This window comes from Mycteria americana, chromosome 6, assembly GCF_035582795.1.
Source record: "Mycteria americana isolate JAX WOST 10 ecotype Jacksonville Zoo and Gardens chromosome 6, USCA_MyAme_1.0, whole genome shotgun sequence".
Lineage (NCBI taxonomy): Eukaryota > Metazoa > Chordata > Aves > Ciconiiformes > Ciconiidae > Mycteria > Mycteria americana.
Window position 1 is genome coordinate 53,232,200 of NC_134370.1, and position 23,065 is coordinate 53,255,264.

Below are 23,065 nucleotides of genomic sequence, written 5' to 3' on the forward strand. Positions count from 1 at the left end.
TGCAGGGTCTACTGCAGTGTAAATTGAGAGTGTCTTGTAAGTCTGCTAGTTCTTCTAATAGTGAGAAGGTGCAAGTAATCACTGGGGAGGTTTTGCCTTCTCCTCTGATTTTCTCATTTAAACTTCCCTTCAGATATACTATTTACTTCAAAGCTTTCTATCAAGACTAATTCTGCAAGGTATCAATAACTAAGAAGAGCTTCACATACTGGATTCCTTTCATGTTTCCTCCTGTGACTAACATGCATCTCTGCTTTGTATCCTAGAATCTAGAATCCCTGTTTCAGGGAGAGCTTAGATTTGCCATGTGGTGCCATTGCACTAATCCATAGATGCATCAGATTCCTGGATTTATCACAAACTAAGGTTTGGGGTTTTCCTTGTGATATCAGAAATTCTGCAGGCATATCTATGACATCTTAAGTTACAGTGACAGGATATTTTTGATAAATTCATAATGCTCAAAATTCATAAATTCATAATTCATATAGAAATTCATCTCTGTATAGCTCCTCTGATCCTCTAGCTCCATGCTAGTTTTATTGCTCTATGTGTGCACACAAGACTTGGGAAACTGGTTATGTGAAAATGATCATGTGGTTGGCTGACATACCTTTGTTATATGCATATAGTAAAGCATGCAGTTGTGTGGTGCATTTCAGAAGCCTGTGTCTGAGCTCAGTTCACACCAATTAAGTAACTGCACAGGTCAAGCTTATCGTAAGCATACAACAATGAAATACACAGAGAAACATATATACTGAAAGTACGTTGTTTCCCCCATCCAAATCATGTACAGTGGATCACACTTATCAAGCCTGTCTAGAATTAGCTGTTTTCTTTGTTTTGACTATTTTTGATAGTTTATATAATCTCTGCTTATTTATTTATAATCCAGTATTTAGACAAAAATATGTAATTTAAAGTAGCACAAATATTTAGTGGGAAGAATTAATGAGCTTTTATTGTAAGTGTGTCTTTTTTCCTGGCATACAGATTAAATTGTTTGAAAAACAATCTTGCAGAGGGATCTAGATACATTGGAGCGTTGGGCTATGATTAATGAGGTGAAATGTAACAAGTCAAAATGCCGGATTCTGCACCTGGGACAGAGTAATGCCAGGCACAAGTATAAACTGGGAGTGGAGTGGCTGGAGAGCAGCCCCGCAGAAAGGGTTCTGAGGGTGCTGGTTGGCAGCAGGCTCAGTATGAGTCAGCAGCATGCCCTGGCAGCCAAGAGGGCAAATGGCATCCTTGGGGTGCATCAAACAGTATAAACAGCCTGTCAAAAGAGGTGATTATCCTGCTGTATTCAGTGCTGGTGCAGCCTCACCTGGAGTACTGTGTGCAGTTCTTGGCCCCACAATTTAAGAGGGTTGTCAAGGTGTCGTGGTTTAACCCCAGCCAGCAACTAAGCACCACACAGCCGCTCGCTCACTTCCCCCCAGGTGGGATGGGGGAGAGAATTACAAGAGTAAAAGTGAGAAAACTTGTGGATTGAGATAAGGACAGTTTAATAGATAAAGCAAAAACTGCGCACACAAGCAAAGCAAAGCAAGGAATGCCTTCACTCCTTCCCATGGGCAGGCAGGTGTTCAGCCATCTCCAGGAAAGCAGGGCTCCATCACACATAACGGTTACTTGGGAAGACAAACGCCATCATCCTAATATCCCCCTGTTTCCTTCTTCTTCCTCAGCTTTATATACTGAGCATGATGTCACATGGTGTGGGATATCCCTTTGGTCAGTTGGGGTCAGCTGTCCCAGCTCTGCCCCCTCCCAGCTTCTTGTGCACCTGGCAGAACATGGGAAGCTGAAAAGTCCTTGACTAGTATAAGCTCTACTTAGCAACAACTAAAACATCCCTGTGTTATCAACACTGTTTTCAGCACAAATCCAAAACAGCCCCATACTAGCTACTATAAAGAAAGTTAACTCTACCCCAGCCAAAACCAGCACACAAGGTCCTTGAATGTGTCCAGAGCAGGGCAACAAAGCTGGTGAAAGGGCTGGAAGGAGTGTCCTATGAGAAACGGCAAAGGACTTTGGCTTTGTCTAGTTTGGAGAAAAGGAGGCTGAGGGGTGACCTCATTGCTCTCCACAGCTTCCTGAGGAGGGGAAGTGCAGAGAGGTGGTGATCTCTTCTCCCTGGTATCCAGTGAAAGGACTTCTGGTAATGGTTCAAAGCTGCTCCAGGGGAGGCTTAGACTGGACATTAGGAAGCATTTCTTTATTGAGAAGGTGGTCAAGCACTGGAACAGGCTTCCTAGAGGAGGTGGTCAGTGCCCCAAGCCTGTCAGTGTTTAAGAGGCATTTGGACAATGCCCTTAATAACATGCTTTAACTTGGTCAGCTCTGAATTGGTCAGACAGTTGGACTAGATGATCATTGTAGGTCCCTTCCAACTGAAATAGTCTGTTCTATTCTAAAAACAGTATTTGGTTTAACAATGGGAGATACTTAATGGCATCTAGCTAGTAAGAGCTAATAAACCAGTAAGTGATTTTTTTAATAACTTTTTTAATAGCAGTGCATTATCCTTTAGTGCCCTATGTGACTGCCAAGTTAATAGAATTATTTTCCTTTAGTTTTGGTAAGAGCAGGTCAGATTCTAAACGTATGCTTTCAGTACACATTAAAGAAATGCCTACGCTGAAAATTGAAAAGAGCTCCTGTTTACTGCATAGCAATCAAAGCATGACCCCTTACTGGCAAGAAAAAGAAATTGAAAACTAATTTCAAGGTTCAGGATTAATTCTCTGTCAAATTGACAGAAGAGTTACTATACTAGAATACTTTTAGCATAAATGTAGAACCTTCTTTTTATCTGTTCCTTTCAGTGTGCAAGTTATTACTTTGATTTCATGGTTCCGTAACATGAGCATTTTAAAAAAGTTAGCTATCCGTGAATCTGGTTTAAGTATCTACAAACACATCCTTTTTACCAAATAAATCTATCAGTTTGTTTCCTATTAACATCACTGATCTCTACTGATGACCTTTTCCTGAATGTGTGTTTTTCCATCTTCCCTACAGTCATTGCTTAGAAATGATTGTCATATAAGGAGTTGGCTATGGCAAACAGGAAACGGCAAAGCACTACAGCCAGCATGCTGGATCACAGAGTGAGAGCTTGCCCTACTTCATCTCACAACAGGGAGCCTGAAAATGAAGAAAGTGACCTTCCTATTGAAGATTATGCAGCAAAGGAGGCAGAACTAGCAACTGTCAGACAAGGTAGTCCTACACCTGTGGAACATGAGTGCAATGATCATAGTGGAGATGGTGACTCCAGCTCCGACTATGTGAATAATACCTCTGAGGAAGAGGATTATGATGAAGGCTTGCCAGAAGAAGAGGAGGGGATCACATACTACATTAGATACTGTCCAGAGGATGACAGTTACCTGGAAGGAATGGACTGCAACGGGGAGGAGTATGCTCCCCATGAAGAACATCATGTTGAAACAGATGAATGTCAGGAAGCTGTAGAAGAATGGGCTGAAGGTAAAATTCAGCACCAAGATGAAAATGAGGTGACAGACAGGCAAGAGTGGCAGGAAGGTCAAGATAACAGCATTCAGATTTTGGAGGATGAAGTGTCATCTTTGGAAATTCAAGACCAAGAAGAAAACATACAGTATTGTCAAAGTGAAGGTGGCTATCCAGACTATTACCCAGCAGAGGCTAATGGAAACTTGCAGGGAATATCACCATACCATTCTAGAAAAGAGGATGCAGAGCTGGAAGAGCAGGAAGAGGACATTGACCAGATTGTAGCAGAAATTAAAATGAGTATGAGCATGAGCAGTATTAATAGTACAACAGAAATGAGTCCAGAGCACACTGGGACTGAAAACATGGCACATGACTATAAAGAGACTTGTTCAAAGGGAGAAGCTGTTCACAGTGCTAACAGGCATGAGGGGAGGCCAAAGTCACTGAATATCCCATCTGCCTCTAAGCACAGTGGAGATGTGCCTAGAGGTTTTAAAGCAAAGTCAAGAACCCCAGAGGACAGGCAGAAGTGGCCACAAGAGCAGGTATGATGTTTTCTGTTTAACCAGACTGTCAGAGGCATTATGCAAATGTTATGTTAGTTATTTATTCCAAACAGAATTTGAGAGCAATTTTTTACTTTTTTACTCTGTATTGCATTCACAGTTACATAATCACATTGCATGTTTAGTAAAAGGTGCTGAATGTAGTCAGTTTAGGTAGAGAACTAGGAAAGAGGTTTTGCGGAGAACAGACAATTCTAAGTAAAACAAGGTATTCCAGATATATGGGGCAAAACTATTTTGTTTACGCTATTTTTATTCTGCAGTGACACAGTAGATAAACTTAAAACTGGGGTCAGCATTGAAATAGTTGAAGGGTTTTTTCCATTAAGGGCTCCTGTTTCATTGCCTTAGTGGGTGATTACTTTTAGTTTCTTTTGTTTTTAATAGAACATATGCCAAGGCTAGATACTGCATATGTTAAAAACAACTGCAAGAAGTGACACTATATTGCTGTGTTTTTGTACTAGCTGGGTATATCTTGACCTTGGCAAGAAGGAAGAAATAGGAGCTTTACTTGTACCAAAAAACCCATTAAGCAGTTTTACCACAAGAATGGTGTAGGTGTTAATTTAAACCATGCATGATCTTGGATACCTGTGCCAGAGTATCATGAGTGCCAGAAAAAAGAATCTGGGAATGAAGCTCAAGCTTTTCTAGAGGAACAGAGGTGTGAGGTAGTCTTTTTTTAAAGTTTCAAATTGAATGTGCTTACTTCCTTATAGAGAGACATCTAATTCCCTTTGCTCTAAGGTCAGTTTAAAGCTTTGACTTCATGGCTATGAAGTTATATGAAGCTGAATATTAGTTATCTTCTGCAATGAACAGAGATCTACCTAAAAGAGGTAAAACATGTATTTAGATGACAGACTAGTAAGGATAAGTGAATTATTTTGCCTTATATTTAATTGAAATGTTTTATTAAACTTCAGAGGTATAAGTTTCCTGTTTCAGCTTTATCAAATCTATAAATATTACAATTTTCTATAGGTAAGTGCCCCACAGTTAAACAGTTTAACCTAGATGATTCCATTAAAAACAGACATTAAAATATATCAATTCCTCTGAAAAACAGTAGAAGGAAATCAAGTGTTTAAGTATATGCTGACAAAACAGGTTGACCTTTATTATAATTGTGAACAAAAAATCTTAGGGGGATATTTTCAGATTTCCTGTATGTACAGCAAGTTTTCAATATTCATTTCTACATTCTGTTTTCAGAAGTATAATTAGAACCAATTTGTGTAACTTACTATATTCAGTGCCTTACTGCCAGCACAAAAGTTCTAGCTTGTATGAATAAGCTTGATGATCTTGAATGGTTTGAATAGTTACTAGGTATTGGCTAGGAGCAGAGAAGTCTAGTTAGCATGTTTTAGACTAATGATGAACTAGGTCTTTCTGGCACAGTACACCAGTAGCTGCTACTGGGAGTATTGCTGCTTGTAAGTTTTTAAAGTATTTGCAGAACGAAAGAGAAGAGGGGCTCTTGCATCAGAAGAATTCACTAACTTTCTATATGCTTGAATAAGGAATTGTTGGGGTTTTTTTTCCCCTGATCGCCAATTCAAAACAGACTTTCATTTCAACATCTTTTTGTAGTCTTTCAAAGTTTATTTAGCAGAGGTTGAGTTGAATTGCATTGTATCTTTATTATTCTTGCCAGACTGCAAACGACTGGAGGTTTTGTAACACCGGGATATTGATATAACTGCCACTGGTGTGAAAATAAACAAAGGGACCTAAGTATTTCTGAGTTGCCTGTCTAAGCTTTGATTGTTACTTCCAGTCAGTCTTGGGCCAATGCCTTAATCTCTTTTAATAATGGAGGAAGTGCTGCTGTGATAGGTGGCCACTGGCTGGCACGTAGCCATTGAGTTTCTACAATCACTCTTCATAAAAACCACAAACTATTGTCTAATGGATAGAGCATTAAACAGTACACAATATTTCATTCCTTCAAATATGAAGAGAGAAAGGAAAGTAGTTTCTCAGCCAGAGATACAGCAGTACAGGTATCCATTTCAGTTCAGCATGAAGGGATAAACAAACTGGGTGACAAGACATGCATTTAATTTGTGAGAAAGGAGACAGGACAAAGCTGCTGTGGGCATCTTCGTTGAAGAGAAGAGCACATAGGCCTCCAAGGCATAAAGGTGTGAAGCAGCATTTCTTACAGATACAGAGGCTCACAAATGGAAACATGAAGAGATTGTCCCCTCCGCCACCCCAAGCCTCCAGGAATATAAAAGAAAGATTAAAAAGCAAGTTAAATAATCTTTGGCAAGCATTACTTGAATGTGGTTATCACAACAAGACTGGTCTTATCTTGCTGTGTTCTTTTCACCTACTGCAGGTTGCTTATCATCCTCAGCTTTATCTAAAAATCAGGCTCATTGTGAGGGCATTAGAATAAGAGTACAGTATCCATTTCTGCCAAAGTGAGTTTTATTCTTAATAGGTCCCTAAACGTCCTTAACATGAGGTGTGGCTGGACCTTTAACATAAATATTGGACCTCAAAGAATTTAGATAAAGTGGAGAGCATTTTCTTCTGGAGCATTCAATTCTTTTAATATTTACTATAAAACATCTAAGGGATAGATGCAATTAGTGTGTTGTGTAAATGAACCTGTTGTCTCATTTGTGAAACTGAGGTAGTCATTATTTTAATTACAATAATTGTAGTTCTTACATAGTGAAAGGAGAAAAACCCAAGGCCATTGTCAGTAGATTTGCATGCCAAACTTATTGTTTGCAGAGAATTTCTTTGGAAGATCCTTGGTTTTGTCATCTTGCTACAAGATTTCAGTGACTGTAATCATGCATTACACAGTACAAAATATGGTGAGAGGGATGACATAGAAGCATACATATTGCATAAGGAACACTCTTCCCCAATTCTTTAAGTAAATGTAGATTTGAATGCTTTTAAGTTAAACCAAGATACTATGTGTATGTCAGTTCTCGTAAACAATAAGGAAACAAGAATGTGCATTTTGTAGTTTTAAGCACATACTGTGCTTCTCTCCTTCTTTCCTGCCTCCCATAGGTGGTAATACTGCTGCATAAAAATTTCAGGTTAGTTAACAGTAACTGATACACAATGTTTTTACATACCTTTAAAAATATACAGTTTTTAATTCTTAGCCCATGATAAATGCTAGCAATTGTCTTGCATACAAAATGTTAAATAACCAATAGACAAATGCAATTTTAAAGGTTCCAGTTGCTAGGTTTGCTTTCAGCAATTAATCACCAGAGAACAGTAGTCACTTCTAAGAAAGACCCAACAATCTACAGAGGACGGAAGACAAAGTAAGCATCTCATTTTACTTTCAGTGTGGGTCAGTCTCCAGTCTTAAATATACACACTCACCCTTGAAAACTTTGGGGATATATGAACTTGCTTGTATGAGCCTTTATTTGTAAATACCTCTAGGGAAGTGCAGAAGAGGATTTGCACTAGACAAGCCTGAGGGAAACCTAGAATACATTTAGAATGTATATTTGCTCTAACTCACTGCTTAGCACAACTTTTATTTCTTGCAGGTTTTCTATGCTTACATTATTTAAGAAAGGCATTACATCTATGCATTGAAACAGAATATTTTGGGCATTTTATGACACAACTCAAATTTAACAACTTCCTCAAGCTACAAGTTTCCCCCACCCCCATTTGACATCTTAGTCATCTCAGACCGAGCCAATTGTCAATGTATCTGACACATGAAGAAATTTTCTTTTTTGCTTATAATTTCATTTTATATGTTTCAGCTTCATGCAGAGAAGTGAAATATGGTCAGACACCCTATTGATACAATTCTGAATTATCACAGTTTTTATTGTAAAATAATTAACTGACTTAGTTATGTCTTTGGGTGGAGTAAGGAGGAAGAGGAACTGAATGGCTCATTCAACTGATACTAGCATACAGTATGACCATAAATTTTAAATTGATGTGGTGTTCCTGTGCAAAAGTAGTTGCTGTTGAGTTGAATTTTTTTTCTTTTTGGAATGCTATTACATTTGCATACCTTCAAGTTTAGCTAGAAGATTGTTGGTTTGGCACACTAATAATCAACCTACGAAGAGGTTTACTAGGTGGAAGACAAGTAGTCTCCTGTTGCAGATGAGTGCTTGTACCACACAAGATATGAACAAGGGCCTGGTCTAAACCAAAGCTTGAACCACAAAAAACTTGTCTCCAGATCAGTTCACTGCAACATATCCTGTCCTGCTTCCTTCCCATAAAGGAGTATTGTATGGGGCAGTCCCAGGCCCATCCTGCTGCTCCCTGACAGCATTTGGAACTTTAGTTTCTACTATTGCACCTATAAGACATTTGCAGAGAATTATAGCATTGTCTATTATTTTACTAACACTAAGTTAATGCTAACTCTATACAGTCAGGTAGCATAATTAAAGAATGGTAGAAGCAGTCAAGAAAAAAGTTAGCAAAACATTGGACAGCAGCTGAAATAATACCGATGGAAGATGTCTTTTGCACTAATGGGACTCTTAATGAAATAATTACTCCTTTCTGCAACATCATATGCAGCAGAGCTTACTCTTTTCATCCTAACTAGAGTCATACTTTTATGAAATACTGGCATTGGCGTGGCCTGAGAGCTACTTCTGATGAGTGAGGACTAAAAATGACTATGGGACTCAACACTTGAGCCTTGATGGTCTAATCAGCTCTTTGTTCTTCATGTCTCATCTACTTAGATTTCAGACTGCAGATTGCTGAGTGTGCTTATTCTCTTCTACCCTATTCAAACAGATCTATTTACCAACAATAAAAGAAAGTTTTTAACAGCACCAGCACCCTTACCTTCACCTATACCCTTGTGAAGAAACAGGGATTTGCCATTATCACCATTAAGGAGGAGGACCTTAGAGGGATGTCTACTTCTTAATGATGCTGCCTGTGACATGTGAATCCTATTGCTTCTCATTTTTCAATCATACTTTCATATCTCTGGCATACATTTGAGAACCTAACCAAATACGCTCATACAAACTCCTGTGGCAGGGACCCCACAGGCTTCTGCAGTGTTAGTCTCATTTCACAAATTTCATATAGGCTATGCCCTTACACTTTTTCAACATGGACATTCAGAGACAGATAAAATATCACTAACAAAAAGTTTGTGAAAGAAAATTTTACAAAGTCTTCTTTTTTGTCTCGGTTTGTTCTCCAACAGCTTTGCATGCATCAGTGCTGTTAACTGTGTTTTGTTTACCTGTACTACTAGAGCTCAGTATTGACAAAAATACTTGAGGTTTATTCCCTTCTTTTGGCATGGGCACAGTGCTCTGCTGCTGCAAAGAGCCCAAATCCAGGAGTCTTTTGTCCTTAAAAGATCTCACCCTTAGAACAGTCGGAAGCAGCTAAGATGATAGACGTTTTAGAAAACCTGTATCTTAGGAATGTCTTACTGGAATTCAATCTGAGTATTATGGGATGCATTTGATAGAATTTGTGGAAAACACAAATGGGTGTAAATAAAGAGTATTAAAAAAGCTTGCTGCATTCTCCCATGTGTTCTAGGTAGCTGTGGGGCAGAAATATTAAATAGCTATTACTAAGTGACAGTTCCCAAACTTAGCAAGTGTTAAGTACTTACTGAAAAGTGCTAAACAGTCCCAACATTCTCAAACAAAACCGGTTTCTCTGTGCTAATTGGCCGAGTCATGGCTCTTTAGCAATAAACTCCCAACACCAGGAGACAGCAAAATCAATGCCTCTTACTTAAAGGTGCATTAGTGACAGAGTCTTCTCTGGGAAGCTTAAAGCAGAAGGCAGCATGCACTCCAAATTACATCTACATAAAAATGCACCATTCAGCACAGCTATTTCTCTGAAACTCTTGTCATAACTGGTTCTCAATTTTAAATATATGCAAGGACAAAAAACCTCTTAGTTCTTTAAGATGATAAAAGTAAATTGGTGATTGTTTTAACATTTATTGAAATTGGATAGAGTATTGACATTCTTTTGTGGAATGTTTAGGTCTCTAAACTTACGTTGACTCCTCTTTTCATAACACCAGTTCCATACTCTAACTTGACTTGCTTACTTGGAATTACTCCTTTCTACAAATATTTTCTTCTTCCCTTCTGACATGCACTAGCAGCACCTCTAAATTAGCACATAAGTAATGGAATCTTTGTGAGAGAATAGAGTGTGACGTCTGGCCTTTTTTTCTGTGATCAAAATCAGAAATCCTTCAGCTAGTCAAGAATTGACTCGTTCAGATTCTATCTTTGTAAGTGTATCCTGCTGGGTCAAATTGCTCCTACTGACAATAGCATGTTACTGATGTTACAATAACTAATGCAGCAGCTCAGTAAGGGTATATTAAGCCGTTCCCACTACAAATCACCAGCATCTATGAAAGAAGTTATTTCAGTCATGTAGTGACTGAAATAGTACCACCATAATAGACTTATTACTAGGTTACCATCTATTGATTAAAAAAGATGTTTTAGATGCACCTTGATGTGTTTCTATAAACATAGTAGTGTTTAAATATCAGGAGTACACGTGGCCCAATGATACCAGATACCAATGATACCAGTTGGTCTTCAGAAACCAACAGAAGATCACAGAAGTTGAAACTAGAAACTGAAGTTTTGTCCTTAAGTGACAAACGTAACAATACCCATCTGCTTTACCTTTGTTCTAGAGAGAGACAACAAACCTGGATGAAAAGTCAATTAGCTCTGTTGGTTTACTTGTGCAACAGGTAACTTAATAATCTAGTCAACCTACCACAAAACATCGCTTTTCCAAGAAGCTTAGTAGTCTTCAAGATGAGTTTCAAAGTACATAAGCCAGTACATTGGTTTCTGAACACATTATTTGATAATATTTGAACAGGATTGCTAGTAAAGAGATTGGCAGGTACAGATCATAAGCCTAATTATTCAAATGTTTAAACATAGTAATAAAGCCTTACCACACCTTTGAGCTGCAGTCAGTGCTTGCTTACCAACTCTTTAAAAAAAGGGTTAACAATTCTGAAAAAAATTAATCTTTCATTCCTCTCTCAGACAAAGTATTCCTCTGAATAAATCAAGAAAGGGACTAACCTGCTGGTTTCCAGCAGAACATTCTCCAGCAGGGAAGTGCTTCATCAGCACTGAGCACCACAGCAGCATTCAGGATCACAGGTGGCAACTTTGAGGAGGACCATATTGCTGAGATGAGCTTCTGACTGAAAAACCAAAGAGCTTACACTGGAGTAAACAACCAGTATTGTTAAGAAACAGCAGAACTCAATCATTACCAGTCCTTACCTCCAGCTAAGAGAAGCTTTATACTGCAGGAAGGGGTGGTTATAAAGGGGGCCTGGTTGGCTGGGAGGGGTGCTGCAAGATTGGTGGGAGAAGGGAGGCCCAGGAGGCCCCAGGCCTGGCAATTAGCCATCAGGACAGGGCTAGGCAGGGCATGGGTAGAGCTGCAAGCTTATTTCTGAAAGATATGCATAGATGCCTCAGTCACCTCAAATAAGTAGAGTCTGTTTATCCTCTCAGCCTAAAGATGGCATTTTCTGCTGCCTCACTTTCCTTCACATGATGCTGGATGTGCATCTCAGTACTTGCTTAGAGGCAAAAGTATTAATAACACTACACCTTTAATATTTTAATATTTTTATATCTTTACTTGCAGAATCTGTCCTCTTACCAGAATCTTATCCTAGGGTAAGAGACTTTTAACACAGCTGTACCCCTGTGTTAGTGTGCAGTCAATTCCAGATTTCTGGTTTAGCTTTAGGAGCTATTCTAAACTGCAAGTCAGAGTATAAAGTACTTATAATACCATACAAGTGTTTCCCTCAAATGTGATTTTTCTAGCTATCATAACACTTAACAATATAAATTGGAAACTCTGTAAGAAACATGAAGAAAGCAAGTATCAAGTATGATAATTTATTTGACATTGGTCAGATCACCTGGGAGCATGAACCAACTTCCAGCCCACACTGAATACCAGAATTTATGTTTTCTAAAAATGATTCCATAAAGAAGCTCCAAAACAGTCCCTTCACCCTTGGTCTAGAAGCATCTCCTTCCATATGCACAAGACTACATGGTTTGTAACTGTGTATGGGAGATACAGCCATGCCTACTTTGCATAGTTCTCTCCTTTGACACTGTGTTATGGAAAGATAGGGAAGCCCTTCTCCCTGTACTTCTTTCTGCCCTTGCCTTCTGGGATACCATGTTAGCAAACATTTCTTTAGCATGAAGATCTCAACCCTTATTTTGTAAAGGGTCATTGTAACAGCCCACATATTTGCAGGCAAATGTTGGGCACAGAAAGTCTCGGACAGGCACAGCTCCCCTTACTGACTACTTGGTATTTCATGCTGCTGATGAAGGGGTGTAGGGTGTGCTTACACTCCAAAGCTGAGAAGATATCAAGAATGTGATATTCTACTCAGCTTTGTTTGGAGGAAGTGCTCACTCACAGTGACACCCTCTTCTCCCCATCACAACACTTTTAAAGATCAAAGTGGTAATAGATCAGCCAGAGGTAGAACGTATTGTGTGCACAGATGTGCACAGAAGAAATGGAAGAATTGTTTGTACCTGAGATTCCACCTAATTAGACTGGGGCTCCTAAACACATAGGCGAAACACTGGGGAAAAAAAATTGGCCTTCATGTACAGACACCAAATAGTAAGTAAAAAACATTTATTATATTCCTTGTAGAGGTGATGGGAGTGATCACAACTCATCATGTTTTCTGCACAGACTTCTCTTTGGAACCCAGCCAATAGACAATAACAACATATATACTACATATGTGACAAATATATGCTACGTATGTGACTAGGAAACAATAAACAAGCAAAGCTTGTTTATATTCCTAAAATCCTGAAAATAGGAACTCCAGTAAATTACAGCTATGTATAATTTTAAAACGAAATGTTATCCAAGTGTTTAGTCATATTTTATATTAAGACTATATGGAATTATATATGCAACTATTACCAAAGAGCATGATTGCTATTATGATCGCCAGGGCTGAATACGTCCATTGACATGTAAGATTTGTGACAGAGACATGTTTCAATAATGTTTACGGTACCCAGGGTATGCTTACTAAACCAGTCAACCAATTCTTTCTTTATATGCAGGTGCATTTTCAGTTCAGTCAAGTGCGTGGTAATCAGAACTGACAAAGCTTTAAAAGTATTAACATTCTGTTGTACATACTGGAGTTAATAATTTGCTGTCACTGTTTACACTTTAATGTATCTTCATTGTGGCCCTGTCATTTTCCCTGCTTAAAGCATACTTGATCTAATCCTACTATTTTAGGCAATAATGTATGATTATTATGCTTGTTTTATTAAAGCCCTCTAGATATTTGTTTACCTCACTATGTTTCACTGCACATCAACACATACTGCTCCATATTAGCTTATCCATGCAATATAATTAGATTTGTCTTATCTCAAACAGAATAGCATTGATAAGCAGGGATATGGTAGGCTTCTTAGCTACTACAGCCATGTAGACAGGGCACTAATCAGTGGGTCCCCAAGTCTTGGTGCTCTGTGTGTATCTCTTTCCTAAAGTCTTTTCTTTCCTAAAATCCTGCTTACTATTTGGGTGAATTTTTGCTTTCTATATGTTGTCTTACCCGAGAATTAGCATTACTGAGCTAATCACTCTAATGTGCCTGCTTCATTGGCACATTTCATTCAGCTGACTAAATATTACTCAATATGGAATAATTTGTCTAGAGATGAACATGCAGACTTTCTTTGATTACAACTACATATTGCATTTGAAAGTCAAAAGACAAGGAGTTATGTTCACATGTAACATTCAGGCTGACCCTTAGAAATAATACTGGCTCAGTGTTTTCCATTTGCACAATTGTTGATACAAGTTCTTATTTGTGAAGCCTTGCAATGACAGTGGCATCTAGGCACTCTTTTTTATACATAATGGAGAAATTGAGAAAAAAGAAAAGTGAAATATCCTACACTATAAAAATTTGTTTCAGAAATCACCTTGGTTTTCCAGACTTCTAATACTGAAACTCTGAGTCATGAAAACTTCACTTTCTTGGTATGCGTGGGACACAGGTGCTCCCCGTGCCAGGTGCTGGTGTTCTGTGATTTGTGTCAGGTCTGGAGAAGAAATTCTGTCCCTGAGAATATTGGAACTTAGAAGAAGAAGAGTGTTCCATGGTTTAAAAGACTTAGTATTTTCCTTGTGTAAGGTTTTATATTTTCCTTTTTACATTTCTTCACAAGCCTGAAGCTGTGCTTCCAGCATCATGTAGATTAGCATGGCCCAAAAGGAGGGAGATGCCATGAGGTATCTCCCACGAACACAGAATCCTATATTCAGTGCTAGGATTCTGTTTTTCAGATCAGAAGTGGCCATTAGGACTATTTTGATTTTGTCCAGTAGTGAGCATAAAGACATTTAAAAAATCTGGCTTTGGTTTCTGAACAATCTCAACATGTCAACATTTGGCTTAATTTCATGTGAAAAATTTGCATTGAAATAAAATCATTTAGTTTAAATTTAAATCAGTAGCATAACTGCTACTTAATGATAATTGAAATGTCTTATTATTTACATCAAAGTAGATATTTTATTATAATTAAACAGCTCAACATTTTTATATTAATCTCTCATTTGCTAAATTACAATAGGAAATTCCAACTGTTGTATCACATTATGATATTTCAGTTTCAGTAATGAATATTGATTGCTCACAAATACAGATAAATACGTATAAATAACTACACAGAACAGCTTCATGAACAATGACTGTCGTAAAATAATGGAGAACATGGTAAATACAGTTTCATATGTTAATGTTTTATAAATTTTTATTAACATTTTCTGAATGTAATTTAATCTGGTGAAAATTTTCTCACTATCTTTGCACCATGGACTTCCACTGAAATCTCTACTTTGTTTTGAAGCTTTTCAGAAGGTAAAAGGATTTGAAATCCTTTCTCTTTTTTCTTATAGATGTGCAATGGTTTAGAGCAGCCAAGGAAGCAACAGCGTTCAGACCTCAACGGACCAGTTGACAATAATAATACACCCGAGGTAGGTACCTTAGGCCGTTAGGCCATTCTGCTGCCTATCTTCCTGCAGTCAGGCTACCACGAGGGAAAGGAGACACCGAATCGTCAGATTTCTCGCTGTCACACATACATACTTAGGCTCTGTTTCTTTTCCTGAACTGACAATAAATACCACATCTGCATATTCCAAAAAGTCTTTGAACTATACCAATGAATCTGTTGCTGCCACATCCATTTTATGTAATTGTCCATGGCATGTACTGAAGCCTAAAATTTTCTGATGACATACAGAATAGGGAGAACACTTCAGAAATTCTCTTTTTGGATTATTGGGGAGCAAAAGTAGCATCGAAAATAAATTGGCTTGTGCTTTTTTTGTTTCTTCACACTCTCCTCCCTGCCCCCCCCCCCAGTGTCAGTCTTTGAAACCAAAGGACTACTTAATTCCTACAGGAATAATTCTCTTTAAATAACCCCTAATATCAAGCACATCATTCAGTGCTGAAGGCTGAAATGATTCACATCTTTTTGAGTGGCCTCTGTGGTAAGATGTGTCCTGGCTCAGTCAGCTGTGAAAAAGACGCAGTGATAGGCAGACCTGCTCTTGTCACTGAAGTCTGGAGCAAAGAAGACATGTAAGAATGCAGAATGAGGTTATGCTTGAGGCTAGACACAATGAAATGAAATTCAGACTTAAAAGCAGAAGTCTTATCTCAAAAACATAGAACATATTTAGCCTGTAGCCTGTTACATTAATGAAGAGGCACATTTCTAAAGCCTTTTCCCATAATGGGGAAATCGGCCTCTTTCCTGGAAACAGGAATGCCTGAGGAGGCTGGAAAAGACAAGCAAATGGAAGGACTATATCTGTTTATTGAGAATAGAGACAATAGCATAAAAAGAGCACTGTTGTGGCCCCTGCTGAGACTAACTGTAATGCTATGTACTGTGCAATCAGGGACAGTTCTTTTTATTCACTGACCCAGAATCTTGCTTTGTAAAATATTGTTAAGTGTTCTTAATTGGAAATTTGGGATATCATTAATAGTCAATGTGATCTAGTGGACAAACTACTGGACTGGGAATTGCTGGTTTGTATTGCTCATTTACAGCTGACTTTCTAGGTCATTTTCCTGTTCTTCCCCCCACCTTCCCTTATTTTTTTGTGTGGTGAGATCTGCTTAAATGCTTTGAGATTCCAGGTAAACAGCACTATGTAACAGGTTGGGTTAATTACTGTGGTATAATGTGTTCACTGTGCTAAACAGTGGCTATGCAGAAGTTATACGGAAAAATTTGATTTTTCATAAACAATGGTCAGCTGTTTAATATGAATTCACTTCAGTTTGTGAAAATGATTTTGTTACAGCTATACCATTTTTATTTCTCAACAGACAAAGAAAGTGTCTTCATTTCCAAGTTTTGTTGATGGTAAGTTTTACATCATCCATAGTTGAAGTAGGATAAAATGGAAACAAATGCTTTAATATACTTTAAAGATCACAGTTCTAAAAACCAGTCAAACCCAACAGAATACAGCTGAAAAGTTTAAGTATTGAAGTATTTAACATTTTCATCCCCCCCTGTGGCAATTGGAGCCTGGTGGTGATAAAAAGGAGGAGCAGATAGAGCTCTCAGAAGGATTAAGGTGAACATCGACACAGCTACAAATCTGAAAGAGGGTAAAAAAGGTGGTAACAGTGGGCCCCAGCAGGGTGGAGATTTATGAAGGTATAAGAGCACCCTGTTCTTCATGGCCTTGTACAGAGGAAGGAGTCATTTAACTGTTCAGAATAGCTTCTGTATCACTTTGATATGATGCCCGTTATTGCACTCTGGGAGTCTCAGTTGTTGGCACAAATGGAAGGGTTCTCCTGATCTGACAAAAAATTGGTAATCCAGTCCTCTGTTTAGGAGAACCATGCTTTCTTGTGTTTCTTCAATCTCCTTTGCACTGCTATTACGTATTTTCTGTTTGGAGAAAAATAAGTCAATTTATTAACACAAGAAGGTGGGCAGAGATAAAATGGGATTATACTTAAAAACATTATAATTCTCTGATTCACAGACAGCTGAAGAACTTTGTAGGGGGAAAATGCATACAGCTCTTCCTGCAAGGGAAATGTCTACACTGTAAAGTGAGAAAAGACAGTAGGAAACTTCTAAGAATCTGACCCCTTAGATCTGCCATGAACACACTTTTTCCAACAATGGAAGCCATAAATGCATGTTAAAAACTTGATTTCTAATGCCATTCTCAACTCAGGGAAAACTTACTGCAATTTAGAATAATATTAGAATGTTCAACAGATTTTTCTTCTGTTCCCTGATCTCATCAGCTTGACTAGCAACTTCTGTTTTTAGTCATTTCCTTGAAGAGCCTAGAGCAAATGGAAAATTCAAAGATGGCCCCTTTTACACAGATTGACACCTGAAGGAAATTACACATAACACTTGGCATGTACTGGCTAAAGGCCCTAAATAGACGTAAATTAAATGCATTCCCCAAAGGTGGCAGAGACAAGAAAGCAAGCTGATACTTTGTAATAAGCATCTATTGATTGTATAGTGGACAACTATAAAGGGAGGCCAGCTTGAGTAGAGCTTTAAAACAGACAAGAAAATTCACCCCTGACAGCGCTTGCAGATACAACTGCACATTTTAATTTTATTGAGATAAAAAGGTTATGTCTTTTCTTACCAGTCAGCTCACTACTCTGTTGGAAAGGGGTCAGTATACTCCTTTGGATAGCATAATACCTTTTTTTTTTAGTTCAGTCATTTTGCTTTGTCTGAATTTTTTCTATAGTTGCACAGTATGTGAGGATAAGCTATCTATTAGGCTTTTTCTATTGCAGATATTATATGGCATTGTCTAATACAAATAAATATGTAGCTCACTAGGAGCTTATGATAGCTAACATGACTGCTCTCTGAATTCGAAGAAAAACACAGTTTTTATTATTAATTTGTATGCAGAGTCCCAAAAGGAACAGGACCCTATTGCACATAAGAAAAGATTCTGCCAGCTAACACTCCCTGTTCTTCCCTGAGCTTTGACGGCGATACCACAACCATATTCTGGTTATATTCATATTCAACTGTTCAGGCACTTAACTTTCAGCATGACTCCTTAACTACAGTAGCTATATCTATATCTCTATGAATACTTAATATTTTTCATATGCCATGTGGACATAAAAACAAATTAGATAACAGGCACAACAAATATTGGAAATGCGTCCTTTTGCTATTATAATTGTTTCAGTAGTAGTACCACTACATGCTTGTAGTGGTAACTATTTCCATGTTCAGGGGTTCTGGCTTTTTTGCTCTCTGTATTTGTCCTATCACCATAAATCTCATTCCCTTGCACAGTCACAACCATGATGAAGTAATGAAATCAGCCAAAATACAGAACTTTTAGACAGGCATTCTGCAAGGTGACATATGTCCTGTGTCCATTTACTCCTTATGCAAAATCTGCTGCAGTGCCATGCATCCTAAGGTCTCAGTGGCTTCATGGAATATGATGGTTCTCAGCAGGAAGTTGAAAGTCCTTCTGTGCTCTGAGTGCAGTCTCTAAATACTGTCTGAATTTTTGGTTTACACGTGATTTTAGATAAATATAAAAATATGTTCCTAACAGATTATTAAATTCAGTTATGCTGAATTATCGAATGAGTATTCTTATTTTATGAATACAAAAGATAACTTAATTTAAAAATGTTTAGACCTAGTCTACTTAGTCCAGAAATATGTTTATACTTGTTGCATTAATAGACCAGCAGAAAACCAAGTACTCTCTATTGTATTGATAAGATAGTGCAGAAATTTACAGTTAGATTTTTCAGAAACAGTTATCTAATGTTTAAGCACCAATACTCAACATAAAATTCCAATCTTTCTTCACACCGAACTAATCTTCAAGTTTCAAGTCTATTTCTTTCTTCTTCCTTTCCTCATCAGTAAGCCTTACACATGCTTACAGTCAAGGGCGTGCTTAAGTACTCTGATGAGCTGTGACCTCAGCCACGTCTGCATTTTTATATTATTTAAAGCAGGCAGAGATAAGGGAAGAAAACACTCAGGTAACCCAATTTGATCCTGGCAATTTTCAATACAATTCCATCCTTCCAACAGATGTTTTTATTTTACCTGACAATTGCTTACATTGCCTTCATGATGGGAAATGTATGTTGGAAATGTTTTCTGGCCAACATGCCTTGGGGGGGGGGGTGGTGGTGGTGGTGTGTGTCTATATTAGCTATTGCTGTAAGCATTTTATACATGCTGTTGTTTTATATATGATGTTGCAGAATTTGTTGCTAGTATAATGTTTCTGAAAAAAACCACTTTCTAATGCTATGATGACATGATGAAACCCCATCCAACCAAAAAACCCCCAATCTTTAAAGAATCCAAATAAATAAAATTAGGATAATAAAATTGCTTAAAACTCTACGTTATTTCTATGTTCAAGAAGCTTTTCAGACATATGAGTTAAAAACACCATTTCTGTCACCAAACAGCCAAGACATGAGAAGAGTTTGTTGTTTCCTTTGTAACTCTAATTAATTTCACAGACCCCTAAGATATGGTGGGGATTACTGTTTTCATGCTTGGAGATGTGAGCAGTGTATATGTAAAAACAGATCTCTAAACATGTCTTTGAAAGGAAAGTGCCTTTGATGTAGCCTATCAATGACTTGGAAATCAAGACAAAAATGTTTTGCTCAAAGATGTACAAAGCACTGATATAACCAGAAGTGGGCTAAATTCTACATTTTTGAAAATAATTGAAGAGAAAACAAGCTTTCCTGAGTTCAACCAGAGTTTTTGGGATAGAACGGAAGTAGATTAAGGAACTGATATGTTTTAAATAACTAGCACAACTTTTTTTGTTGACAAATCCTGGTCTTTGCTTGATGTAGTAATGACTGTATTAGAATTTGTACCCATAATTGCAATTTTACTTGTCTTCAGACACACAAAATATTTCAAGAAAATTAATCTACATTAACTACTAAAGGAGGTTAGTTAAAGGGATTTAAACATTATGTGGGTAAGCGTATTTCAGAGTTAAAGCAACCTTGATTCAATTTAGCCTGATTTACTTAGCTTGAAGTGAACGAAGGAAAACAAAATTAAAGCCACTTTAATTTTGAATGAGCGTGTTGATGCAGGTATCTAATGAAGTTTTGCTACGTTAACATTAAATTCACATCTTTAATTAATTTCCCTCTTTGCTACCCTTGAAACAAGATGTCAGTATGATGCAACATTAATATTTTGTTGCATGCTGAAAGAGGTACAGATCTATGAGACTAAGTTTTAGGCCTGAAAAGATGTATGAATAACATCATCAGAAGAGGTACCTTATAAAATACATCATCCATCTGCTGAAAAATGTAATGGTGCAAAAATGTAAGCAAAGAGGAACAGAGATACGGTAAATGGAGTTTTTTTGGAATTTTCGTTTTCTTTGATTTCCTTCAGTGAATTAGTGCTGTAGGAACAAGGATCATTTTTAGAGGTATTGAAAGATTTGGCCTTCATGAAGAGTTTAAGTGGCTTTTTAAATTAGTAGCTTCCCAAGGATTTCATTGAGGGTTTTCACACTCTCAGTGGAGATTGTAATGATATTTTTTATTCTTTCCCAATACTTTGAGAATTTTAAATTCCACAGAATTCTGTTCTGAATTATAATGAAGATCCTAACCATTACTGGATTTGTATGGATATGATCTAAAGCAAAATGTGTTCTCCTGTGGCATATAATTATCCTTTTGAAGCTTGAAACTATAGTGTTTGCTAGCAAAACAAATAGCTCCGTTTTGCACAAGTATTGTTAGTTAATTTCAGGTCTCTGAAGAGTGCAGGACTGGTATAAATATATATATGTGTTTATATACTTTGATTACTGAATTACAAAGACTAGGGTTTTTTTGCTGGGGGTTGACATTTCCAGCAGGCGAATGTGAAGTCTGCACAGAAGTATAGGTGTCAGCAACATTGCTTGAAGAAGAAAGTCACTTCTTTTAATCAAGTTTATTTCCTGTTGGAAGACTTCTTCTAAATTAGAACAGGAAAATGAGGGATAAGAATGCTCACTAAAAGATATATGTGCAAACCACTATTTCAGTAAATTTCATCAGCATAGCATGCTGTATATTTTTCCTTTTCCACATACTAATCTTCCACATTCAATTGATTATAAATAAACTGAACTAATCCACTTACAAGAAAACTTTTTAAAAATTAGCATCTCCCTTCAGTGTTATTTTTCTCCTCACACATGAGATTGATGCACTTCAAAAAAATGTGTTAGCAACTTGGCAAGTTGATACAGCTTGAAGTAAATTTCTTTTATATAACCGTTGAGGAACAGAAAATATTCACTGTCAAGAGATTTCAGCCAAACTCTGGAGTGACTGTTCTTTACTGTTGATCTAATCAAGCTAGATGTAAAGCTTAACAGCTGAATAAAGAAAATGATGAGCATAGTCCCAGTACGATATAAATCCTATCCCTTATTCTCTTCTCCCTGCCTCCTCTTTTTCATCCTTGGAAGGAAACAACTTGCAAAATACAAGTTAATGTTAGAATCTCACCGAAGTCACTATGTAACTACTACTAAGTGTATGCAAAGGCATTTTGTTGAATGAAGGCTAAAATTTAAAAAATATCAAGATGTTTTTAAGTTCCACTATTTTCCTCTCTTTTTTACATGAAATTTTTCATACTCTTTCCATGCGCTCCTTTTTCTATACCTGCCTTCTGGGACTTCCCTGCTTTTAGACGAAAAGGTTGTATGATCTGTTGTGCAGATGCCATGACCATGAATGTTTTATTGAACTCCTGTACTGAAGCATGTTTCTCCAGCACTCAGTTTATACAATCTGTACCAGCCTGGGAACTGTATTTTCTATCAGTCTCTGAATTCAGGCCTTACACATGACTAAACAGCATCAAGATGCCTACTTTTCTTGTTTCCTAAACTTTCTTAACTGTTAAGTTTCATGGTGGACTTTTGCTGAAGCAAAGTACACCTTTGTGCCCATTGTTCATCAGTATTTTTGCCAGAGATAATGTTTGGGAACCGCGTACTACAAACATCTCAAAAAAATGTGGAAACACAAATCTGCATTCAAGCAGAAGTCGAATGATTGTAATATGCACTGTAACAGTCATGCATATAAACAGTAAGGCAGTTGTGATAAAGGAACCTATCAGCATTTCTGAAACTTGCAAATAATTCCAATGTGTTTATCAGTGCAGTGCAGCAAAAAATTTCCAATTATTTTCCCCTAGAATTCCACAATCAAACCATTCTGCAACGTTTTAAATACTGTATGTTCAGTTAACATGCTTTTTGGGGAAATAATTATAGGGAAAAACATTGTTTATTTTGCACTGGATTTCTTCACCTGTTTCGTATTAGAAAAGGTATTAAAAAGGTTGTTCAAGCCTCAATATCCTTTATTCAATTTCTCATCTTTCTACCCTCTTTTGAAAGGCAGTAACTGTAAATGTTTCATGTCAGTTCCAGGACCTTGTGAACCTGAAGACCTCATTGATGGAATCATCTTTGCAGCCAATTACCTGGGCTCTACACAGCTGCTCTCTGAGCGCAACCCTTCCAAAAACATAAGAATGATGCAGGCCCAAGAGGCAGTGAGCCGTGTTAAGGTAGGGGATTTTTATGGTTTGTAGAATACTCTCTGATCCTTTGACAGCTGATCTCTAAACAGGACAGGATCTGCAGCTTCAAACCTGTTCTGAAGTGCACTTATGTGAGTATAGATCTAGTACTGTAAATACCATTAGTTTCTAGTGCTTATTATGAAAATACATACAGCATCTCTGAGGAACAAAATATAAATTATTCCAGAGTCTGTTCAACATTGTTTGGAAGCTGTATGA

The 23,065-nt window shown here is 37.5% G+C and overlaps 1 protein-coding gene across 13 annotated transcripts in view; it reads left to right on the plus strand.

Annotated features, from left to right (window-relative positions):
- The window catches only part of APBA2 (amyloid beta precursor protein binding family A member 2), a 110,379-nt gene that overhangs the window by 61,132 nt on the left and 26,182 nt on the right, over positions 1–23,065 (plus strand). For 11 of the 13 annotated variants that reach the window (XR_012776231.1, XM_075505865.1, XM_075505860.1 and 8 more), the window contains 4 exons: positions 3,037–4,043; positions 15,081–15,161; positions 16,534–16,570; positions 22,659–22,831. Coding sequence is in view for 12 of the 13 variants with exons in the window: in XM_075505865.1 (XP_075361980.1) it covers positions 3,075–4,043; positions 15,081–15,161; positions 16,534–16,570; positions 22,659–22,831 (1,260 nt within the window). In the remaining variant the exon portion in view is untranslated. The remainder of the gene's footprint in view (positions 1–3,036; positions 4,044–15,080; positions 15,162–16,533; positions 16,571–22,658; positions 22,832–23,065) is intronic. The other 2 variants (XM_075505869.1, XM_075505871.1) reach the window with 1 other exon arrangement.